The sequence below is a fragment of the Manihot esculenta genome, chromosome 3 (genome assembly GCF_001659605.2).
Source record: "Manihot esculenta cultivar AM560-2 chromosome 3, M.esculenta_v8, whole genome shotgun sequence".
In the NCBI taxonomy this organism is placed as follows: domain Eukaryota; kingdom Viridiplantae; phylum Streptophyta; class Magnoliopsida; order Malpighiales; family Euphorbiaceae; genus Manihot; species Manihot esculenta.
The window spans coordinates 3,907,755-3,923,453 of record NC_035163.2 but is presented as its reverse complement, the minus strand read 5'-3'; the positions used below and the strand labels follow the sequence as shown (position 1 = coordinate 3,923,453).

The window sequence follows — 15,699 nt, the reverse complement described above, 5'->3', positions numbered from 1 at the left end:
ATAAATCTATTAAAAGGAGTAAAATATTATTTATCAAATTTTAGAGATGCTCCACACTTTTGAATTACTTGTGAATTTATCTATTGTTTAAGAATATTTATCTTCCGTTTATTTTTATTATTATTATTATTTTAAAATTTTAAAGTTGAATGATAGAGACATTCTGAAAAAGTTTGAAAAGATCTGTGATCGCAAATAGTGTCGGAGATCACGAACACTTCCCGCAAGGACCACACAGTGGCAGGCAGGTAGTTGATTTTACAAATAATTATTGCTAGTCGTGGGTGCAACTGTGCCAAATGTGAACTTTGCTGAATTTATTATTATTATTTTATTTTAAATATTATATTTATTAGTTCATATATTTCATTTTATTAGTAAAAAAATAATTATTTTCATATTTAAAATATTAAAAATTATAAATAATATTTTTCTAATAAAATCAAACCGTATAGGCCGGTATACTACTGTGGTTTGGTCCGGCCTTCAAGGTCAAAACTAGTGTATCTGATTGAGCTCAATCTCTCAAGAGAGAGTCTCACCAGCTGGCGGATGCATCCATAATCCGTATTCCCTTTAGTGGTTATAACAAACCAACTAGTTATTCCATCCCCCAACTCCCATTATTTTTCTAATTACATTCATTTATTACAAATCAAATCTGTATTAATTTGTGATTGCATAATGCTAAAATTCATTTCCATACAAAAATAATTAATTCACTCAATAGATATAAAATCTAAGTGACAACTCTCTACCCACAAAACTATTCAAATTTCAATTCGATTTATATTAATAATATCTAAATTTATTTTCAACTCTATTAAAAATTAATTTAAATTATCTGAATTCATTTCAAATTCGATTATTATTATCCGAATAAAATATTTATTCGAATCCATTTAATCTTATATATTTTAATTAATAATTTATATAAAAATATTTTTTATTTAAAAAATTTAATATTTTTAAAAAATATTTAAATTTAAATTTTTAAATAAAAATATATAAAAAAATTTATAAATATTATTGTAAAATATATTTTTATATTAAATTAATTATTTATATAAACGGATTTGAGTAGTGAATACTCTATATATAAAATTCAAATCCGATCTGAATTCATAAAGGGTATTATTTTTTAAATCCAAACTCATTTCAAATCTGATTATAATTATACAAATCTATTTTACTAGAAGTCGGATCAAATACCTGAAAATATCAAATCTATTGCGGTTCTACTAAGAGGCACCAACATTTTATTTTAGTTGTCGAAATTTTTTAATAAATTTTAAACAATAAATATTAGGAGATAAAAGTAATAATATTAATTATTTTAATGGTGGATATTTATTTTATCAGTAATTAAGTAAATATTAATATTTTAATTGAATAAAAACATTAAATACTGTCTAAAAATTATTATTGAACAATGCCATAAAGTGATTAAATAATGAACCATAGAGAGTTATATTTATTAAGTTTTAACTACAAACTAAAAATTACAATGAAATGTATTGCTGAACATGGGAAAATAAACTCTTAATAATCCCATTAATGGATTTTAACCATATATATACATTGATTTGTAATTAAATATATATTTAAAATTATAAATTAAATAATATATGTAATTAAAATTTCATTAACAAGACAATATTATATTAAAATTAAAATTAATTAATTAATAATTTTATAAAAATTAAAGACTTTAATAATTTTATAAAATATGTAAATATTTTAATTATATAATTTAGAAATAGAGAATAAACAAAGGTGTATTCACTTTAATTTGTTTTTTTTTTTTTAAATTTAATATTTGGGTGGAAAAATAAATAGCAGACTGTGTGGCATGAGGTAATGTGTGGATGGAGTTCTTTGGATCTGAACTTCTTTAATATTTTGTTTTTCAATATCTTAAAACAACAAACAACACAAATCAAAGCTAAAAAATTCACAAAAACAATAACATCATCAATAATTAGCTGTGCCTTGTAGAAGAAAAAGAAAGGAAATAAAAAACAAATTAAAACAGTAAATTAAAAATTAAAAAAAAAACCCATATTTTCTCCAAAGCTCCCCAAATCCCAATCTCTCTTTCTCTTTCCATTTTCTTTGTAAACTGATCTTCTCCTTCCAATTCATATATAGCTTCCATTTTCAACCTTTCTCATTCTGTAATAATAGTCTTCAAGTTAATCATTGATTCTTTTGATTGGAGATCAGGATTCAGAAGGAAGAAGAAGGAGATTAAGAATGTTGTATTTGAAGCAGCCAAGCTCTATTATATGCAAAGGATGGGATTCTGCTTGTTTTCAACGATAATTTAATTTAATTTTTCTTGTTTTTGGGTTTCTTCTTTGATCTGTTTTATTCTTTGCATGCCCTTGTGATAAATTCCCTGAGCCTGTGGCTCGGGGAGGGAGAGATCTGATTGAACTAGGAAACTAAAATTTTTTGAGGGCGAGAGAGATAAAGAAGATGGCATCAATGGAGAATGGGTGTCCTTCTACTTCTCCGAATCCTAATACTATTCATGATGAGTTGCCCCGTCCTCAACATGTTTTTATGCAAAAGTTCAGACTCTATGAGACTCGATCGGTGAGAGAGAAGATCTGTTTTATTTTTTTTTTTTTGTAACTATTTGTTTTGAAATGATATTGTTCTAATTATCAGTTTTGTAATGCTTGCTAATCCCTTTTAGTTGTTTTTTTTTTTGGGTAGTATTTGGATTACTGTTTAGTTGGTTTTTTGGTAGCTTCTGGATTAGTGTTTATGTGTCTCTGGTTGATTGGGTGTGATAATACAAGTTTGGAATTGTTACCCTCTTGTTCTATCTATTAAATTGGGTGACAGTAGTGCATATTAGTGAAATATCAATTTTCAGTTATTGAATGCCATGTTGTCAGCAAGAATGTTTGATGATACAGAGGATCCAATCCATTGACTAGAGAATTTTCAAGCACATCATATTAAAATGACTCTGGTTTCTGTTGCTCAGGATAAACTTCTTACTTTTTTTGGAATTACTAATTGAGGTTTTGGCATTTAAAGTGCAAGATTTTTTGTAGATGGGATACATTTATTGTTTAACAACGTGTATCATTCTTTAACTGCTTTAATCATGCTTAACCATTTTCTGGGATGTATACGCTCATTTGTATGTTTCTTTGCAATATTTTGTGCTTCAGAAATTTTACATGATAGGGAGGGATAAGAGTCGGACATATTGGAGAGTGCTAAAGATTGACCGGCTGGACCCGTATGAACTAAATATACGCGAAGATTCTACCACATATACAGAGAGTGAATGTTCTGATCTATTGAGGAGAATACATGAAGGAAATAATGCCACTGGTGGGCTGAAGTTTGTCACAACTTGTTATGGAATTATTGGTATGTGGTTCTTGGTTTGCATTTACTTTCCAACCTTTGAGGCTTTGACACTATCATTGCTATAACTACACTCAAAATGGTTCTGGTTTTAGGCTTTATCAAATTTCTGGGGCCATACTATATGCTGCTGATTACAAAAAGAAGACAGATTGGTGCAATATGTGGTCATAACATTTATGCAGTCTCCAAAAGCGAGATGATTCCACTTCCAAATTCTGCTGTTCAGTCTGATATAACTAATTCTAAGAACGAAAACAGGTCTCTGGTCCATTCTGCATGTAAATGTATTTCAACATTTCAATTGTGGAGAAAACCGTAGATAGTCTTTACTCCTCTCACAGTGATGCTTTCAACATTGCTTTTACTAGAAATGGTTGTTTATTGTGCTATTTTTTTTGGCTAACCTGTACTTCAGTACTCTTGCTTATTAGACGCCTCAACTTGAATAGTAACCTAATAAACACTTAAACTTTAGAAAAATATTACTTTTAAATACAACTTGGCTAAATCCATAGTTTTAAAGTTGTATTTAAAAATAATTTTTTTTTAACACAAACTTTTTAAAAGATTACTTTTAAACACAACTTTAAAACCCATGGATTTGGCTAAGTTGTGTTTAATAGTAATATTTTTTTAAAGTTTGTATTTAAAAGTTTAGCGGTTTATTAGGTCATATTAAAGTTGAGATGTCTGATAGGAAAAAATGATAAAGTATAGGTATACAAATATGCATTTGGCCATTTTCTTTTCTTTCCTATTACTTCTTTTACTTTTTGTGGAGCATGAACTTGTTACATCTTTTTTCATCATCAGAATACTTGTGCATTTTATGATTACCAGTTGTAATGTGATAATTTTACCAATGCACATTTAGAGGAAAAGTATTTTGCTTGAAGTAATTATCAAACCAATTGCTCAGACTTAATCTCCCTCTCTCTCTCTCTCTCTCTCTCTCTCTTTGTGCTGTTGGATTTATCATTTTAAACTAGAGGAGCATGATACTTTTGCTAATTGTTATTTTAGAAGGGTTTTTTGTGGATATTTGCATTGGATGAATAGGCTTAGGAAATTATCTCTAAGGGATTTCTTTATTTCCTTACTTATTTTTCCTTCCAAGAGTTTTTGGATATATTTTTCCTGCGGTCTTTTAATGTGAACTTAATTATTTTTATTTTGTTGATGACTTAGATACAAGAAGCTGCTATGCACGGTGGACCTGACAAAGGACTTCTTTTTTAGCTACTCATACCATGTCATGCGTAGTCTTCAAAAGAACTTGTGTAATAAAGAAACTGGCCAGGTCGTTTATGAGACAATGTTTGTATGGAATGAGTTCTTAACCCGTGGAATACGAAATCACCTTCAAAATACACTCTGGACTGTTGCATTAGTGTATGGCTTCTTTAAACAGGTGTGTAATTGGTTTTTTGAAGAAAACTAGTGTATGTAGTTTTTATCCTTGTTGGTTTCATAGTTTTCTTGCTAACTTGCCTTTTTGGTAGTTTGTCTATTGGCATGCACTGGGTGTGGTTATGGGCGTAGCACTGTATTTTGCTTGATCATGAGTTTATTAATGTAAAACCACTTTCTTTTTTAATTCATTTCTATTTGCAATTTTAAAAAGGAAAATGACTGTTTAACACAAGAAATTTGGATATATGCAGTTATTATTCTTATTTAACAATACTAGTCCTTTTCAGGCTTTTTTTTGTTTCAAAAGAAGTTGTTTATGCATTGAGCAAAAGAAGTTTATTTTATTTTATTTTTATTTCAATGAAGTTGTTTGTTGAGTTATCAATAAAAATTAAAATTACCAGTTATAACATATCAAATCGAATTGGCTCAGACCTTCATCAATTTTGCTTACCCACACACATTTTTAACTAATGGCTTCATGCTATATGAATGTAGGCAACAGTTTCTATATCCGGACGGGACTTCAAACTTACCCTTATTGCAAGACGTTCCCGCCATTATGCTGGTACCAGGTAAGAAAACTCATTTAATTTTTTACGAAGGCATTTTCCTTGGCATAAACTGATTTGTTTGTTTTCAGAAAAAAAGGGCCAATTGTTGAACCTGCAATCTAACTAAACTAGGCAGGAAATACCATGAAGTTGAAAATGTTTTAGATTACCAATAATTGTCTTAAGAAAATGGACCAGGCCTAACTCGCTTCCAAAGGTTATCTCAATGGGGGAGGAGTGCTCGAGACTTTATTAGAGCCACATTATCTCTATCCCAAACCAACGTGGGAATTTAACATACCTATTTACATGTACAATCAAACACTTGAAGCATGAAACACTTAACAGAGGCCCAATATTGAATGAGGAGGCTCTGATCCGCTTTGGTACTTACATGTACAATCAAACACTTGAAGCATGAAACACTTAAAAGAGGCCCAATATTGAATGAGGAGGCTCTGATCTGCTTTGGTACCGTCTTAAGAAAATGGGCCAGGCCTAATGTACTCTCAAAACCGAGCTTGGGATGTGGGGGGGAGCATTCAAGACTTGATAAGGGCACATTAACCCTATCCGAAACCAATGTGGAAATTTAACAAATTGCAATAAGTGGGACAAAAATAAAGCACCTTAGTCTATGCAAATTGACTTGTAAATTACTTTGAATCTTGTACCCTAATGTAATCATATCTTCTATAATATAATCATAAACAAAGAAAGCAATTGTAAGTGTGAAGTTACTGCGTTTAAGTCCCAACTTGGAAATTGACAGTCAGAGGTTTTTGAGGACTTGGTTTCTCAAAGACCAAAACAAAATTATTCCTTCATGCTGCCCTATGTCTGCGAAACTTGGCCCTTTAAAATTTGGGAATATCAACATAAAGGATTAGAAAATTTGCGAGTTGTGGTTTTAAGGATTTCTCATGGTTAAAGACCCAAAGCACTGTTGTTGTGGGGAAAAATAAACTCTCATTGGTTTAATAGGTTAAGTGAGGTATGGGTTATTAGAAAAACTGGATGGGTCAAGTTTTTAATCACCTCTTAACTGCATGTGGTCCAATCAGAACCTCTCTTTTCGTTGGTCCAACCATTCAGTTTGGTCTGTCTGATAATGCTAATTGGAATCCAGAGCTAGTTGCTTACGGTTGAATTGGCTTGAAATCCTTTGTTAATGTTTTTAAACTGTAGTTAAGTACATATTCCTCAACAATAAGTAGTAATCGTTAAAATACTTGGATTTTTCAGTCAACCTTTTTATCTGATAATATGATTAATATTGGAGATCTTTGATTGTCTGGAAATTGAATATGTGGATGGTAGTCCCACAGTAGGTATACTTATTCTCAAGCATCTTTTCTTGTGCCTTTTAATTTAGGTATTTGAAACGCGGTGTAAATGAGAAGGGTAGGGTAGCCAATGATGTTGAGACGGAGCAGATTGTATTTGAGGATGTTCCTGAAGGTTGTCCCATCCAAATAAGCTCTGTTGTCCAAAACCGTGGTTCTATCCCACTATTTTGGTCACAGGAAACCTCACGTTTGAATATCAAACCAGATATCATATGTATGTCTTTGCACTTCTAGGATTCATGGTATTGCATCATATATTTTATTTTTACACTAACATTTTTTTCTCATCCAGTATCAAGAAAGGACCAAAATTATGAAGCAACCAGACTACACTTCGAGAATCTTGTCAAGAGATATGGAAATCCTATCATTATTTTGAATCTTATTAAGGTGATTTTCTTATTTGTTTCAACAGCCCATCTCTCCCCCCCTTTTTTTTTGTTTCTTCTCTGCTTCATATGTTGTGAAATGGTTTTAAGTAAAAAGAAATCTTTAGAAAATATTTGTTACTATCACAAAATGAAGGCATTTGTGCTGTTTCTTTAATGTGAGCTGTTATCCTCAGAGTTCCTTCTGTTGCCTCATCCTTGATTGATGTTGCCATTTTCCAATTAACAGACACAGGAGAAGAGGCCTCGAGAGTCAATTCTTCGTGCAGAGTTTGCTAACGCCATTGATTATATCAATAAAGACTTATCTGAGGAGAACCGCTTAAGGTTCCTTCACTGGGATCTACACAAGCATACTCGTAGGTATGTGTGTGTATAATATTTTTGCCAACATTCTTAATTTTATGACCTCTTGAAAAGCTTATTTTTACTGCAAGAGACTTGATTCTCTCTCTCTCTTTCCTTTTTTTTTTTAATCTCAGCAAAGCAACAAATGTTCTGTTACTTCTGGGCAAAGTAGCTGCATATGCTTTGACACTGACAGGTTTCTTTTACTGTCAAATAACACCAGCCTTGAGAACTGAAGGGTGTACAAATTGGCCTTCCTTTTTGTAAGTTGGTTCATCAAATTTCTGCAACTTTCTGTGTAGTCCATCATCTAGTATGATTCAGAGGCTGTCAGTAGTAATAGTCGTAAATTAATTTATGAGAAAATGCTATTAGCTATATATTATTTGTTTTGTTGTCTGTTTTATTGCTTAGCACATGCCCAATGTAAGCTCTAATGTATCGTCAGGAGTGATTGAATCCTGGAATCTCAAGTATCTCTTTTATGCTTATTAATTTAATTTCCCTTGTGGGTTAATGGTAGCATTGATATCTGAAAGGTACAGATCTAATGCTGTACATTTCATACTTTTTTGTCTTCATTCTGCCGGTGCATGTTCATTTGTGCATGTGTGTTTCTCCTTTTGCTTGTGTGCTTCCTCTCCACCTTTCTTTTCAGTCTGGGGAAATTAGGTTGTATTTGACATTTTATTAAACTGGGACAGTAAAATTGCTCCATTTGGCTAGTGAATGCTTGGGAGATATCTGTTTAGGGGTGAGCATTTGGTTGGTTCAGTTGATGTATACCCCTTTTAAAATGACCTGAACTATATGGAATTAAGAACTGAATCAATAAAATGGTAGGACCAAAATAACTGAATCAAAATTTCAGTATTTCACCTATCTTAGTTATAGAGGAGGGGAACGGAAAGAAAAAAGATTACAGAATGGAATATATCTAAGATCATTACTAGAACTGCTAAGAAAAATTGGATAAACACTGAAACTAATACAAAAAGAGATTGACGGTTCATTTCTTTAAAAAAAATCCCAATTGACCAAAAAGATTTGTTCAAAGGAAAATTGAACAAGCAAATTCCACGTGAGATTAGAAACATATTTATCATCACATTCATGAATTATAGAAGATATACATCAGTATTGATTTTTCTTTCCCGCATTCACAATAAAAAAATGCAATATTTGTGAACAGAAGTTCTAAGGTAATTGGTTATGGCTTTAGGGTTCACAATTTCAAAGGAGAGGAGATTAGAAGCTATTGATGTTTGACAATCTATGAGGATCAATATTCATTCTAAGTCAGCACCAATTGACAAGCCCGCGCACACACACACACACACACCATTTGCTTGGTTGTATCGGACTTCTAATTTTCACAACTGAAATGAACCAAATTAACTGATTTGCTATAAATTAAACCGAAACTAATAGTTTTTTTTTTCAGAAAAAGAATTTCATTGGTTATGTTGGATTGTTCACCCATAAATCTCCTTTTATGTTTTGATTATTATGATGTAACGATTTGCATCATTAGTTGTAAGTTTATTTCTTAGTAAGATTTAACCATGTTCTAATGTGGCATGTTTTGTATGCTGAGCATATGCAGGATTACTGAGAATGGCCACCTATCTCCCAAGAATAGATGCAATAATGGTGATGGGGATGCCAATGATATGGAGAGGCAATTTAATGGAGGTAATTGTGTTGCTAATGGAAACCATTCTATGAAGCCTCCAATGTTTCAGCAAGGTGTGCTCAGGACCAATTGTATAGACTGTCTTGATCGCACAAATGTTGCGCAATATGCATATGGGTTGGCTGCCCTTGGACAGCAACTTCATGCTTTAGGATTTATAGCTAATCCAAAGATAGACCTTGATGCACCTTTGGCTGAACAATTGATGGGATTTTATGAAAGAATGGGCGACACATTAGCACATCAATATGGTGGGTCAGCTGCACATAATAAGGTGATTATGCTATACTGAGCTCAACTCAATAAACCTTAAACCCAAGTTGGCGAGCTATATGAATTATTTGCTTCTATTTTAGGGTGATTATAACTTAAGCCAGAATATTAAAAAATTTTATATCTTGTTAGTCTTCTGTGTCTAAATCGATTTCTTTCATCCTTTACCTTGCATCTTTTGATGTAGGCTTTTTTTTTTGGTAAACCAGATTTTGACAGTCAAATTTGGTGAGGTTGGAGTTTGGGGAGTTGATAAAAATCTTGTAATTCCCTGTCTGCAAATTTCTTAAATATACATTGACTTGCAGGGAACTCTGACGCTTGGCGTGGCTAGTTATTATGGAGAAACCAAAATTTGGAGCATTGAACATTTAAAAAATAGTGTTCATAGAAAGGTGGAGAAAGAGAGGGAGTGGGGGAAATTTTCAACAAACTAATGCTTCTGTTCTGCCTAGTAAATTACCTATGCTTGGGGATTGGCAGTACACTTTGGGATTATTGGTTGTCTTAGTTGCAAACTTGGCATCCCCTTTACTTGATACTCCTAAGTGTCATCTAGCCCCCATCTCACCACCATAGTTCTTAATGATTCTTCATTCTGAAATTTTTGAACTCTTGATGCCATATAGATATTCTCTCAGAGAAGGGGTCAGTGGAAAGCAGCAATCCAGTCCCAGGAGTTCTTCAGAACTCTCCAACGCTATTACAGCAATGCATACATGGATGCAGAGAAACAAGATGCTATTAATGTGTAAGTTGTGCTTGGTCTTGTTTTGTTTGGAGCAAAAACAAGAACTACCTCTGATAGCTGCTTATAAGTTTTGTTTATGAGTTTGACTTTGGATCAGTCCATTCAACTTAATACTTGTAAATTCAAAAGCGGGCCTTTTCATGTTGGAAATAATGTAGCTTATTATCCTCCTCCCCTTTCTTTCCTTCTTCCCTTTTTCAATAATAACAATAATAATAATGTTGTTCAGGGATTAATTTGTGGGCTTTGATATATTGGATTATATGTTCTTTATTTATCTTTGCAATAATCCTTGAGTAATTGCTGCAATGATTTTATTAATATATAACCTTTTTCTTTTCTTAACCCTTTGTATATTGACAATTCAAGCAGATTCTTGGGGCATTTCCAGCCACAACTAGGTAAACCTGCACTCTGGGAATTGAACTCAGACCAGAATTACAGTGTGGGAAGGAATGGGCAAACATATGTGGACCAAGATAGAAGGTAAGTTTTTGGCTGACAAGGCTTGAACTGTACATGTCACTCCTGGGGAATGGAACCTATAAAAATGTATTTTCCTTCATTCATGCTTGCCTCTTCTTTGGAAATACACTATCTCAGTCAGTTGTCATTTGTACATTTGAATGCTCCATATTTCACTGTTTAGAATAATGGACTATTGGTGCTTGGTTATCATTTGCACTTCAGATGATACAAGACCACATATTGATCTCTGTGTTCTATTATATATTTTCAGATTTTTACTGTTAGTTCTTTGTTTCTTTTCCCTTTTACGTCCAATTTATGCTTTTCATATTTTATTCATTATCTGGAGGGCTGGGATTTAACCCTCTGGATGTATTTTTCAGCTTGTAATAATTTTCCTTTATGTTTTGCAAGTAAAATATTTTTAGCTGCAGCTTCTCTTTTGACTGTCAAGTTCTTTACATTTAGGTCAACTTTCAAAAGGTCCTTGTCGGATGGGAATATTCTTCATGAGAGCCACTCACCTATGTCAGCCATGAATGTCAAGCAGGAGAAAATTTCCAATTCACCTTTGCCAGATAAATGGGAAGGGGAAAGCAATGTCCTTTTGGAGTCATCCCCTGAGATATCAACATGTGAAAGTGACATAGCATTTTCAAGGTTTTCTTGCTTCACTTTTGTCTTTCTTCAATAAACTGGTACAATTGACTTCTTGATGCGCCCTTATCCCCTTATGATGATGGCCTTATGTACTCTTCATGGGTATGCCTTTAGGATATGGAAGATGGGAAATCTGCCATTATGCATGTGCCCTTGTAGCTTTTCCCTTATTTTGTGCTTTCTTTCAGTCAGATGTTCAATCTGTTTGTATTTGTAAAGATAGTTGTCAACCCTGTTCTTGATAATATGATGCTATAATTGTGTGATATATTTCAGATACAGATACCTAATAAAGCTTCGTCTCCTGAGTGTTGATGCATGAATTATGTGATGTGCATTGCGAGGGGAATGGATCTCATTCTCCTTTTTATTCCCCTGAATCTGCTTTGTAATAATTTATTTGGCATTGTTAGTGAAAGCTGTTAAATTGGATGGAATAAGAGATCCTAAAAAATTAAATCTACAGATTTTTAAATGGCTAAGATCCTTAGAGATTATTGAAATGTTTTTACCATAATGTAGTGTATTTTGTGGAGGAGATGCTTGTTAGAGTTTCAACCCTAGCAGAGCTATTGACATTGTAGTAGAATTACAGAGAAATGGAGAGAATAGAGTAGAGAGAGATGAGAGGGGAGAAGAAGCAATATTTAGGGGGAAACAAGAATGTGTTTCTTATTGAAGTTCAGAATGTTTCTCCTCTGTAGGTGCCTTTGTATTTATAGAGATTCAGAGCTGAAGTATAGCTTCCAGGTTCTGTAACAGTAACTGTCAGCTTCCCTCTAAAATACAAGTAGACATGAAAGTAGTTATAGCCACTGTTGTCAAAATCTTGCGATTCTCGATTTGAATCAATTTTCCAACAAATCTATTCGAATCTATAGGGTAAATCTTGAATGTACCTAAATTTTACGATTCTCAATTCGATTTCATATCTTAGCGATTCAAATATATAGTGTAAATTGCACGTGTATCTGAATTGTGACTAAATTGAAAGAATCAATAGTGAATCAAGTGAATCAATATGAATTGGCCGAGTTTCACCCTCTTCAACAATTATTTATAAAGGGCTTGTCAGACTTTATATTTTTAAAATTTAAAATCTCATTCATTTTTACCATGAAAATGTATACAAAACATTTCCTTAATTATTTTTCTTCCACCACTCATACTGTTCCCCCTTCCGCTTTTTTTTTTTTTTTCTTTTTAGCTAATTTATTTAACTGATTATAGTTGTCATCTCATGGCAATTTATATTAATAATATTAAAACTTGCTATATTTTTTATTGTTTAATTATTTGATCAAATTGAAAAAAGAATTTTAGCATATGTATAATGATAACTATTGTCTGTAATTCCAGAGTTTATAATTTATACCATAAAACTATGTAACATAGAAAATTATATATTATTCTATTATAAAGAATATTTCCAATTATATAAATGATAATTGTATATTTTATTAAAACATGCCATTATAATATTTTTTTACTTATTTTTAGAACATATATTATTTTATTTAATTTTTAGTATTTTTATTGAATCTTACGATTCGATTCTCGATTTTTGATTCATAAAATGAAGATTTCGATTCTCGATTTGACAACTATGGTTATACATCCCTAACTGCTTAACTCCTTCCTTTAGCTACTAGATCATCTCTTATGGGGCAATGCTCTGCTACCTGAGAATCAATACATCATTTGACAATTGCTGGAGGTAGAATAACTTGTGGCTTCTTTTATAGTTACTTGCTTCAAGGAGCTTTTTTATTCTTGCTGTTATTCATAAGATAAAGGGTTTAATTGATTAGTTATTATCCTGTCTTCTTTCAGAGGAGGATGTCCTCCCATTTGTTTCTCTTCTTCCTTCACCTATATAATCTTCTGTTAACGTGAAACATCTGTAAAATTCCATCATATAAAGTTTTTCTTATTTTCACTTTGATATAATGAATTAGGTTTTACTCATGAGAGGTTTCTTTGCATATTCATTTTTTTGGCGAGTGTAGATATAGCCTTGGAATTCCTGAGCATACCAGGATTGACCTATACTCGTATCATGTTCATAAGTTGCATATTTAGCATTTGTTACAGATATTCTGATTTGTTGAACACCCTATATCTGTAGTTTTTTATTTTTTTGTTTATTTCCGATATTCATGATTGATCAATAGACTTCTTGTGCTATTTTATTGCTTTGAAGAATGCTTCTTGTGACAAGGCATTAAATTTCTTCATACAGGTACACTCCTTCAATGCCTCGCAGACAGCTCTTTGGCGAAGTGGAAAGGGAGCAATATCTGGGAAGTGATCATATTTACTTCTCTGAAGACACATTTAATTGTTCAAATTTTGTTGATTTAGACTGGTTGTCTTCCTCTGGAAATTCATGCGAGGAAGAGCCATATGAGAGGTATTTTACATTGCTTTTCAAGAAGTAATAACCATGTCCATGAAGTTTCCTGGAAGCCAGCAAAGAAACTTCCTAGCTTAAGGATACCTGCATGGTACTTGTAAGAAGGTTTAACTATTGAAATCTGGGGCTCTATAATGCTTTGAGATGGAATCATGGAAATAATATTCAAGAGTAATCAAAATAATGACCACAAAGACTTCTAAGTAGTTCCTTCATTTTAACTATTTCCTTCTCTAAATGCAATTTATCTGTAGCTATCCAGCCAGCTATATGCATTTCCTGTCAGAATATGTTCTGTTAAAGATTTGGAAGTTAGAGGAAGCACTGAATCTTTGACAATTAACCACATCATTAATAGGTCTTGCATTTCTTATATTGTTTCTTGAAGGGTCAATGATAAACTCAGAGATTATTGTTGCTCTATTTATTTGTAACAAGGGAAATTATAATTTCCTCATCAACTTTCATACTTTGCAGGTCATCAATGCTTACAAGCTCACCAATTGCTGGGACATCAGCTGAAAATTTTGTCAATGGAATAATGAGTGAAACTACCCCATGCACTAGTGAATATGGATCCAGCATGAAGGTGAGCACCTTTTAACTGTGCAGGCAGCACTTCTCGTGCTGTTCTTTATCAACTAACCAATATTTAGACAAAGCAAGCACTTCAGAACTCTTTCAAAAGGATGCAAAATTTGCTGATAGTTGGAATAAAATGAGTGAACTCCATTGAAAGTTGCTTATTTCCATAATCCAACAGTGCATATATTTTGTTCGTGAACGTTTGAGCAACTGGCTGATGACTGGTAGATGATAGCTACAATCATTTTAATACATGAACCATTTTGGTAGGCTTTATAGTCTTCTTCAGTTTTTGGGACAAGCAGTATTCTGCTCAGTTTGTTTGCTTAATTATTTGGTTCAGATGATCATTAGGTCCACAAAAGTTACTTGCGATAGGGGTATTATTTGGTTTATGTGCTTCATTGATGCTGTTATATTTGCTTGGTTTGTCTTCAAACTATCCAACCGAGCTACTTGACATGTTAATATGACCTTTATTTTGTGTTTATGTTCTGTAGCCAAGGGAGGATATGGGAACAGATTTATCCTATGGAAATCCACAGAATTCCAATGTCCTGGCGGAATTCTCAGACAGCTTTGTCCAGTGGGTAAACCATGGAGAGACACTCTGCCATTGAAGTTTAGCTCACATTGACCTTGTATTAATATTTATCCTTCGCTCAAGCAACTGAACAAGCTCATAAGATGCTGATGTATTGATAGAGGGAGGTTACTAGCAAGACAAAAGGGAGATGGCCGGAACGGAAGGAGAAAAGAGAGGCAGATATATCGGCAAGCCCATGAAAATACATCCGAGAAGAAATCTGAAATCCTCCCAGCCATATGTGTAACTCACAGCATTGATTGCATCGTGGAAACCTCAATGGATTCTGATACCCAAGTATAAAAGAGTAAATAGCCAACAGTTTAAAAACAAAATTCTTTTTGGAGCTCTTCTTTTTCTCATTCTTCTACTAGTATATGGGCTTTTCCTAGATTTGAATCTTGTAAATATATTAATATTTTCTCTGCTCATTGAGCTCCAACTTTAGAAGAATTTCAGGTTATTGATTCTTTATTTTCCTTAATGTTTTGTGATACTAACAATTGAGCAACTGTTTGGAGGACAGACCTGCGACTATAGGACTGATTACAGCTTACCAGTCTGATTTCTGTGAAATTACCTGCATGTTGGGGATGCACATAGGATGACAATAGCATTCTTTCTTAAAATTTTGGAAATCTCAGTCCTGTAATTTTCGTTTAAGCCTGCTTAGAGTTTTATGTGAACATTTCCTTTTTCATTTTCTATTCTTTTCTTTTTCCAATAAGAGAATTTTTTATATGAACATTCTAGGCTTATTACAGCTTTTTGATGATCAATCAACTATTACCGAGGTAAATATTATTTCAGCCTGG

At 32.7% G+C, this 15,699-nt stretch overlaps 1 protein-coding gene across 1 annotated transcript; it reads left to right on the top strand.

The window, feature by feature from the left end:
* Positions 1-1,955: 1,955 nt before the first annotated feature.
* LOC110612303 (phosphoinositide phosphatase SAC3) lies at positions 1,956-15,589 on the top strand. The gene is made up of 16 exons (XM_021753054.2): positions 1,956-2,601; positions 3,192-3,396; positions 3,489-3,654; positions 4,585-4,807; positions 5,308-5,384; positions 6,739-6,926; positions 7,005-7,102; positions 7,331-7,464; positions 7,584-7,712; positions 9,056-9,419; positions 10,048-10,169; positions 10,542-10,655; positions 11,106-11,297; positions 13,540-13,710; positions 14,191-14,302; positions 14,799-15,589. Exons 1-16 carry the CDS (start codon positions 2,482-2,484, stop codon positions 14,916-14,918), a joined length of 2,535 nt encoding a protein of 844 aa, XP_021608746.1. The 5' UTR covers positions 1,956-2,481; the 3' UTR covers positions 14,919-15,589.
* The last annotated feature ends 110 nt before the right edge of the window (positions 15,590-15,699 follow it).